The sequence below is a fragment of the Eucyclogobius newberryi genome, unplaced genomic scaffold (assembly GCF_026437365.1).
Source record: "Eucyclogobius newberryi isolate DKJ021-1_F unplaced genomic scaffold, fEucNew1.0.hap1 SCAF_3, whole genome shotgun sequence".
Taxonomy (NCBI): Eukaryota; Metazoa; Chordata; class Actinopteri; order Gobiiformes; family Gobiidae; genus Eucyclogobius; species Eucyclogobius newberryi.
In genome coordinates, this window is record NW_027315945.1 from 1,875,007 (window position 1) to 1,885,499 (window position 10,493).

The 10,493-nt window shown below is 54.7% G+C and overlaps 1 protein-coding gene across 1 annotated transcript; it reads left to right on the forward strand.

Moving 5' to 3' along the window:
• Positions 1-289: 289 nt before the first annotated feature.
• Positions 290-2,655, forward strand: LOC140374065 (heat shock 70 kDa protein 1-like). The gene has a single exon (XM_072460843.1). It carries the CDS (start codon positions 516-518, stop codon positions 2,430-2,432), a length of 1,917 nt encoding a protein of 638 aa, XP_072316944.1. The 5' UTR covers positions 290-515; the 3' UTR covers positions 2,433-2,655.
• The last annotated feature ends 7,838 nt before the right edge of the window (positions 2,656-10,493 follow it).

The following is a 10,493-nucleotide window of genomic DNA, read 5'->3' on the forward strand; positions in this document are numbered from 1 at the left end:
GACGCGGATGACGCGGATGACGTGTGGATGACGTGTGGATGACGTGTGGATGACGTGTGGATAACGTGTGGATGACGTGTGGATGACGTGTGGATGACGTGTGGATGACGTGTGGACTACGTGTGGATGGCGTGTGGATGACGTGTGGATTTCGTGTGGATGACGTGTGGATGACGTGTGGATGACGTGTGGATGACGTGTGGATGACGTGTGTATGGCGTGTGGATGTCGTGTGGATGTCGTGTGGATGACGTGTGGATGACGTGGATGACTGGATTGAATCAGAACAGAAGTGCTGCAGAAGGACAAACCACTACTGAGAAGTACAAGACTCTACAGAGAGCAGAAGAACTATAGAGAGAACTACAGAGAGCCCAAGAACTATAGAGAGAACTACAGAGAGCACAAGAACTATAGAGAGAACTACAGAGCTGAGACACAAGAACATTGAAACTACAGAGGCAGAAGAATACTAAGACTGCAAACCTATTGAATTGAGACAAACACAGAACAAGATGTCTGCAAAAGGAGTGGCAGTGGGCATTGACCTGGGCACCACATACTCGTGTGTGGGGGTCTTCCAACATGGAAAGGTGGAAATCATCGCCAATGACCAGGGCAACAGGACCACCCCCAGCTATGTGGCCTTCACCGACACTGAGCGCCTTATCGGAGATGCTGCCAAGAACCAGGTGGCCCTCAACCCCAACAACACAGTGTTTGACGCCAAGAGGCTGATCGGCCGCAGGTTTGATGACTCCACAGTGCAGGCCGACATGAAGCACTGGCCCTTCAAAGTGGTGAACGACACAGGCAAACCCAAGATCGGAGTGGAGTACAAGGGAGAGGACAAGACCTTCAGCCCTGAGGAGATCTCCTCCATGGTTCTGGTGAAGATGAAGGAGGTAGCAGAGGCCTATCTGGGCCAGAAAGTGTCCAACGCAGTCATCACTGTCCCGGCCTACTTCAACGACTCGCAGAGACAGGCCACTAAAGACGCAGGTGTGATCGCCGGCCTCAACGTCCTGAGGATCATCAACGAGCCCACGGCCGCCGCCATCGCCTACGGCCTGGACAAAGGTCGCTCCGGCGAGCGCAACGTCCTCATCTTTGACCTGGGAGGAGGCACCTTCGACGTGTCCATCCTCAGCATCGATGATGGCGTCTTTGAGGTCAAGGCTACGGCCGGAGACACACATCTGGGAGGAGAGGACTTTGACAACCGCATGGTCAACCATTTTGTGCAGGAGTTCAAGAGGAAACACAAGAAGGACATTAGCCAGAACAAGAGAGCCCTGAGGAGGCTGCGCACTGCATGTGAGAGGGCCAAGAGGACCCTGTCCTCCAGCTCCCAGGCCAGCATCGAGATCGACTCACTGTTTGAGGGACAAGACTTCTACACCTCCATCACAAGGGCACGCTTTGAGGAGCTGTGCGCCGACCTGTTCAGGGGAACACTGGAGCCTGTGGAGAAGGCCCTGAGGGACACCAAGATGGACAAAGGACAGATCCAAGACATTGTCCTGGTGAGAGGCTCCACCAGGATCCCTAAAGTCCAGAAACTCCTGCAGGACTTCTTCAACGGCCGCGACCTGAACAAAAGCATCAACCCAGATGAGGCCGTGGCCTACGGTGCAGCCGTCCAGGCTGCCATTCTCTCTGGGGACACCTCTGAGAAGGTCCAGGACCTGCTACTGCTGGACGTGGCCCCTCTGTCCCTGGGCATCGAGACGGCCGGAGGAGTCATGACCGCTCTCATCAAACGCAACACCACCATCCCGACCAAGCAGACCCAGACCTTCAGCACTTACTCCGACAACCAGCCCGGAGTCCTCATCCAGGTGTATGAGGGTGAACGCGCTATGACCAAAGACAACAACCTTCTGGGCCGCTTCGAGCTCTCGGGCATCCCCCCTGCCCCCCGAGGAGTCCCTCAAATCGAAGTCACCTTCGACATCGACGCCAACGGCATTCTGAACGTGTCGGCGGTGGACAAGAGCACGGGGAAAGAGAACAAGATCACCATCACAAACGACAAGGGCCGGCTCAGCAAAGAGGAGATCGAGAAGATGGTGCAGGACGCCGACAAGTTCAAAGCTGAGGATGAAGCCCAGAGGAACAGGGTCAGTGCCAAGAACGCTCTGGAGTCTTACGTGTTCACGGTGAAGAACAGCGTGCAGGACGAGGCCGTGAGCAGCAAACTGAGCCAGGACGACCGCAAGAAGCTGCTGGACAAGTGTGAGGAGACCATGAGCTGGCTGGACAACAACCAGCTGGCTGAGGTGGAGGAGTACCAGCACAAGCAGAAGGAGCTGGAGAAAGTGTGTAACCCCATCATCAGTAGGCTCTACCAGGGAGCCCCACCCCCAAGCACCTGCAGAGAGGAGGCCCGTGGAGGCTCCCAGGGGCCCACCATCGAAGAGGTGGACTAAAGCAGCCAGACCTGACACTGGGACTGAAATAAGACCCTGGACTGTTTAAAGACTTTTTATTACAAAGAGCTTCCAACAGTTCTGCCTTTTGGTACTTTTGAGTGTCATGTTTTATAATGATAAGCTGCATGTAAATACTTGACTGTTGTTATTACAGAGTCATTTACACTCCAACGGTAAAATGAGGAAAACTTCAATGTCACAAACTTCTGTGTAAATAGATAGATAAAATATATTTTGTTACTAAAATGTCATTTGCAATGCTGGATTTTGCAATAAATGTGATGCAAAGATGAAACCTCTATGCGTTTTTGATGTAATAATGATATTAAAAAGTTACTTTTTCATCTCCAAAGATAGACAAACAAGCGTTTAACTGTTTAATGAACTAAATAAAGATGGGACCGAACTGGAAAATCTATGGCCCTCAGAGGCAACTGTTGTTGTGATTTTGGGCCTTACAAAAATAAATTGATTTGATTTGATTTGATGACGTGTGGATGACGTGGATGACGTGTGGATGACGAATGGATGACGTGGATGACGTGTGGATGACGTGTATGACGCGTGGATGACGTGGATGACGTGGATGACGTGGATGACGTGTGGATGACGTGGATGACCTGTGGATTACGTTTGGATGACGTATGGATGACGTGGATGAAGTGGATGACGTGTGGATGACGTGTGGATGACGTGTGGATGACGTGTGGATGACGCGGATGACGCGGATGACGTGTGGATGATGTGTGGATGACGTGTGGATGACGTGTGGATGACGTGTGGATGACGTGGATGACGTGGATGACGTGTGGATGACGTGTGGATGACGTGGATGACGTGTGGATGACGAATGGATGACGTGTGGATGACGTATGGATGACGTGGATGACGTGGATGACGTGGATGACGTGTGGATGACGTGGATGACGCGTGGATGACGTGGATGACGTGGATGACGTGGATGACGTGGATGACGTGTGGATGACGTGGATGACCTGTGGATGACGTGTGGATGACGTGTGGACGACGTGTGGACGACGTGCGGACGACGTGTGGATGACGTGTGGATGACGCGGATGACGCGGATGACGTGTGGATGACGTGTGGATGACGTGGATGACGTGTGGACGACGTGTGGACGACGTGTGGACGACGTGCGGACGACGTGTGGACGACGTGTGGATGACGTGGATGACGTGTGGATGACGTGTGGATGTCGTGTGGATGACGTGTGGATGACGTGTGGATGACGTGGATGACGTGGATGACGTGTGGATGTCGTGTGGATGATGTGTGGATGACGTGTGGATGACGTGGATGACGTGGATGACGTGTGGATGTCGTGTGGATGATGTGTGGATGACGTGTGGATGACGTGGATGACGTGGATGACGTGTGGATGACGTGTGGACGACGTGTGGACGACGTGCGGACGACGTGTGGATGACGTGTGGATGACGTGGATGACGTGTGGATGACGTGTGGATGACGTGGATGACGTGTGGATGACGTGTGGATGACGTGTGGATGACGTGGATGACGTGTGGATGACGTGTGGATGTCGTGTGGATGACGTGTGGATGACGTGTGGATGACGTGTGGATGACGTGGATGACGTGGATGACGTTTGGATGACGAGTAGATGACGTGTGGATGACGTGGATGACGTGTGGATGACGTGTGGATGACGTGTGGATGACGTGGATGACGTGGATGACGTGTGGATGTCGTGTGGATGACGTGGATGACGTGGATGACGTGTGGATGACGAGTGGATGACGTGGATGACGTGGATGACGTGTGGATGACGTGTGGCTGACGTGTGGATGACGTGTGGATGACGTGGATGACGTGGATGACGTGGATGACGTGGATGACGTGTGGACGACGTGCGGACGACGTGTGGATGACGTGTGGATGACATGTGGATGACGTGGATGACGTGTGGATGACGTGTGGATGACGTGGATGACGTGTGGATGACGAATGGATGACGTGTAGATGACGTGTGGATGACGTGTGGATGACGTGGATGACGTGTGGATGACGTGTGGATGACGTGTGGACGACGTGTGGACGACATGTGGACGACGTGCGGACAACGTGTGGATGACTTGTGGATGACGTGGATGACGTGGATGACGTGTGGATGACGTGGATGACGTGGATGACGTGTGGATGACGTGTGTATGACGTGGATGACGTGTGGATGACGTGTGGATGACGTGTGGATGACGTGTGGATGACGTGGATGACGTGTGGATGACGTGTGGATGTCGTGTGGATGACGTGTGGATGACGTGGATGACGTGTGGATGTCGTGTGGATGACGTGTGGATGACGTGGATGACGTGTGGATGACGTGTGGATGACGAATGGATGACGTGTAGATGACGTGTGGATGACGTGTGGATGACGTGGATGACGTGTGGATGACGTGTGGATGACGTGTGGATGACGTGTGGACGACGTGTGGACGACGTGTGGACGACGTGCGGACAACGTGTGGATGACGTGTGGATGACGTGTGGATGACGTGGATGACGTGGATGACGTGTGGATGACGTGTGTATGACGTGGATGATGTGTGGATGACGTGTGGATGACGTGTGGATGACGTGTGGATGACGTGGATGACGTGTGGATGACGTGTGGATGTCGTGTGGATGACGTGTGGATGACATGTGGATGACGTGGATGACGTGTGGATGTCGTGTGGATGACGTGTGGATGACGTGGATGACGTGTGGATGACGAATGGATGACGTGTAGATGACGTGTGGATGACGTGTGGATGACGTGGATGACGTGTGGATGACGTGTGGATGACGTGTGGACGACGTGTGGACGACGTGTGGACGACGTGCGGACGACGTGTGGATGACGTGGATGACGTGGATGACGTGTGGATGACGTGGATGACGTGGATGACGTGGATGACGTGGATGACGTGTGGATGACGTGTGGATGACGCGGATGACGTGTGGATGACGTGTGGATGACGTGGATGACGTGTGGACGACGTGTGGACGACGTGTGGACGACGTGTGGACGACGTGCGGACGACGTGTGGACGACGTGTGGATGACGTGGATGACGTGTGGATGACGTGTGGATGTCGTGTGGATGACGTGTGGATGACGTGTGGATGACGTGGATGACGTGGATGACGTTTGGATGACGAGTGGATGACGTGTGGATGACGTGGATGACGTGGATGACGTGTGGATGTCGTGTGGATGACGTGTGGATGACGTGTGGATGACGTGTGGATGACGTGGATGACGTTTGGATGACGAGTGGATGACGTGTGGATGACGTGGATGACGTGGATGACGTGTGGACGACGTGTGGACGACGTGTGGACGACGTGCGGACGACGTGTGGATGACGTGTGGATGACGTGGATGACGTGTGGATGACGTGTGGATGACGTGGATGACGTGTGGATGACGTGTGGATGACGTGTGGATGACGTGTGGATGACGTGTGGATGACGTGGATGACGTGGATGACGTTTGGATGACGAGTAGATGACGTGTGGATGACGTGTGGATGACGTGTGGATGACGTGTGGATGACGTGTGGATGACGTGGATGACGTGGATGACGTGTGGATGACGAGTGGATGACGTGGATGACGTGGATGAGGTGTGGATGACGTGTGGCTGACGTGTGGATGACGTGTGGATGACGTGGATGACGTGGATGACGTGGATGACGTGTGGATGACGTGTGGACGACGTGTGGACGACATGTGGACGACGTGCGGACGACGTGTGGATGACGTGTGGATGACATGTGGATGACGTGGACGACGTGTGGACGACATGTGGACGACGTGCGGACAACGTGTGGATGACGTGGATGACGTGTGGATGACGTGTGGATGACGTGTAGATGAGGTGTGGATGACGTGTGGATGACGTGGACGACGTGTGGACGACATGTGGACGACGTGCGGACAACGTGTGGATGACGTGTGGATGACGTGGATGACGTGGATGACGTGTGGATGACGTGGATGACGTGGATGACGTGTGGATGACGTGTGGATGACGTGGATGACGTGTAGATGACGTGTGGATGACGTGTGGATGACGTGGATGACGTGTGGATGACGTGTGGATGTCGTGTGGATGACGTGTGGATGACGTGTGGATGACGTGGATGACGTGTGGATGACGTGTGGATGTCGTGTGGATGACGTGTGGATGTCGTGTGGATGACGTGGATGACGTGTGGATGTCGTGTGGATGACGTGGATGACGTGGATGACGTGGATGACGTGGATGACGTGTGGATGACGTGTGGATGACGTGTGGATGACGTGTGGATGACGTGTGGATGACGTGGATGACGTGTGGACGACGTGTGGACGACGTGTGGACGACGTGCGGACGACGTGTGGACGACGTGCGGACAACGTGTGGATGACTTGTGGATGACGTGGATGACGTGGATGACGTGTGGATGACGTGGATGACGTGGATGACGTGTGGATGACGTGTGTATGACGTGGATGACGTGTGGATGACGTGTGGATGACGTGTGGATGACGTGTGGATGACGTGGATGACGTGTGGATGACGTGTGGATGTCGTGTGGATGACGTGTGGATGACGTGGATGACGTGTGGATGTCGTGTGGATGACGTGTGGATGACGTGGATGACGTGTGGATGACGTGTGGATGACGAATGGATGACGTGTAGATGACGTGTGGATGACGTGTGGATGACGTGGATGACGTGTGGATGACGTGTGGACGACGTGTGGACGACGTGTGGACGACGTGCGGACGACGTGTGGACGACGTGCGGACAACGTGTGGATGACTTGTGGATGACGTGGATGACGTGGATGACGTGTGGATGACGTGGATGACGTGGATGACGTGTGGATGACGTGGATGACGTGGATGACGTGGATGACGTGGATGACGTGTGGATGACGTGTGGATGACGCGGATGACGTGTGGATGACGTGTGGATGACGTGGATGACGTGTGGACGACGTGTGGACGACGTGTGGACGACGTGTGGACGACGTGCGGACGACGTGTGGACGACGTGTGGATGACGTGGATGACGTGTGGATGACGTGTGGATGTCGTGTGGATGACGTGTGGATGACGTGTGGATGACGTGGATGACGTGGATGACGTTTGGATGACGAGTGGATGACGTGTGGATGACGTGGATGACGTGGATGACGTGTGGATGTCGTGTGGATGACGTGTGGATGACGTGTGGATGACGTGTGGATGACGTGGATGACGTTTGGATGACGAGTGGATGACGTGTGGATGACGTGGATGACGTGTGGATGACGTGTGGATGACGTGTGGATGACGTGTGGATGACGTGTGGATGACGTGGATGACGTGGATGACGTTTGGATGACGAGTAGATGACGTGTGGATGACGTGTGGATGACGTGTGGATGACGTGTGGATGACGTGTGGATGACGTGGATGACGTGGATGACGTGTGGATGACGAGTGGATGACGTGGATGACGTGGATGACGTGTGGATGACGTGTGGCTGACGTGTGGATGACGTGTGGATGACGTGGATGACGTGGATGACGTGGATGACGTGTGGATGACGTGTGGACGACGTGTGGACGACATGTGGACGACGTGCGGACGACGTGTGGATGACGTGTGGATGACATGTGGATGACGTGGACGACGTGTGGACGACATGTGGACGACGTGCGGACAACGTGTGGATGACGTGGATGAGGTGTGGATGAGGTGTGGATGACGTGTGGATGACGTGGATGACGTGTGGATGACGTGTGGATGACGTGTAGATGAGGTGTGGATGACGTGTGGATGACGTGGACGACGTGTGGACGACATGTGGACGACGTGCGGACAACGTGTGGATGACGTGTGGATGACGTGGATGACGTGGATGACGTGTGGATGACGTGGATGACGTGGATGACGTGTGGATGACGTGTGGATGACGTGGATGACGTGTAGATGACGTGTGGATGACGTGTGGATGACGTGGATGACGTGTGGATGACGTGTGGATGTCGTGTGGATGACGTGTGGATGACGTGTGGATGACGTGGATGACGTGTGGATGACGTGTGGATGTCGTGTGGATGACGTGTGGATGTCGTGTGGATGACGTGGATGACGTGTGGATGTCGTGTGGATGACGTGTGGATGACGTGGATGACGTGTGGATGACGAATGGATGACGTGTAGATGACGTGTGGATGACGTGTGGATGACGTGGATGACGTGTGGATGACGTGTGGATGACGTGTGGACGACGTCTGGACGACGTGTGGACGACGTGCGGACAACGTGTGGATGACGTGGATGACGTGGATGACGTGTGGATGACGTGGATGACGTGGATGACGTGGATGACGTGGATGACGTGTGGATGACGTGTGGATGACGTGTGGATGACGTGTGGATGACGTGTGGATGACGTGGATGACGTGTGGACGACGTGTGGACGACGTGTGGACGACGTGCGGACGACGTGTGGACGACGTGTGGATGTCGTGTGGATGACGTGTGGATGACGTGGATGACGTGGATGACGTGTGGATGACGTGTGGACGACGTGTGGATGACGTGGATGACGTGTGGATGACGTTTGGATGACGAGTGGATGACGAGTGGATGACGTGTGGATGACGTGGATGACGTGTGGATGACGTGTGGATGACGTGTGGACGACGTGTGGATGACGTGGATGACGTGGATGACGTGTGGATGACGTGGATGACGTGGATGACGTGGATGACGTGTGGATGACGTGTGGATGACGTGTGGATGACGCGGATGACGCGGATGACGTGTGGATGACGTGTGGATGACGTGTGGACAACGTGTGGACGACGTGTGGACGACGTGTGGATGACGTGGATAACGTGTGGATGACGTGGATGACGTGTGGATGACGTGTGGATGACGTGTGGACGACGTGTGGATGACGTGGATGACGTGGATGACGTGTGGATGACGTGGATGACGTGGATGACGTGGATGACGTGGATGACGTGTGGATGACGTGTGGATGACGTGTGGACGACGTGTGGACGACGTGTGGACGACGTGTGGATGACGTGGATAACGTGTGGATGACGTGTGGATGACGTGTGGATGACGTGTGGATGACGTGCGGATGACGTGCGGATGACGTGCGGATGACGTGTGGACGACGAGTGGATGACGTGTGGATGACGTGTGGATGACACTTCAGGCCTGGATTGGAGGCAAACCAAGTTTATTTGTGTCGCACATTTCATACAAAGTGCTTCACAAAACAGGAAAAATGCCTTAAAATCACAAAGAAATGACATAAATCACAAAACAGTTTGAGAAATAAAAGACCCCGGAGGCAGTGCAAATAAAATCCTTTCAGTCATAAACACAGCTAAACAAAACTGGCACCAGCAGGAGGCCGCTCCGTGTTTAGTCCTGACTCTGGCACCAGCAGGAGGCCGCTCCATGTTTAGTCCTGACTCTGGCACCAGCAGGAGGCCGGTCCATGTTTAGTCCTGTCTCTGGCACCAGCAGGAGGCCGCTCCATGTTTAGTCCTGACTCTGGCACCAGCAGGAGGCCGGTCCATGTTTAGTCCTGACTCTGGCACCAGCAGGAGGCCGTTACAGTCTAATCTACAAGAGACAAACGCATGGATAAGTCTCTCCAAGTCTGGTTTAGACAGGCAGTGCTTGCGGCTGGGGAAGAATGTCTCAGACACTTGGAACTCCACAGGGCTGTGTACTTTCTCCCCTGCTCTTCTCCCTGTGACAAATGGCTGCACCTCCAGACACGACCCTGTAAAACTGATTAAATTTGCGGCCAACACCACCCTCATCAGCATGACAACACCACCCTCACAGACCCCGGAGGGCGCCTCACAGACCCCGGAGGGCGCCTCACAGACCCCGGAGTGCGCCTCACAGACCCCAGAGTGCGCCTCACAGACCCCGGAGGGCGCCTCACAGACCCCAGAGTGCGCCTCACAGACCCCGGAGGGCGCCTCACAGACCCCGGAGTGCGCCTCACAGACCCC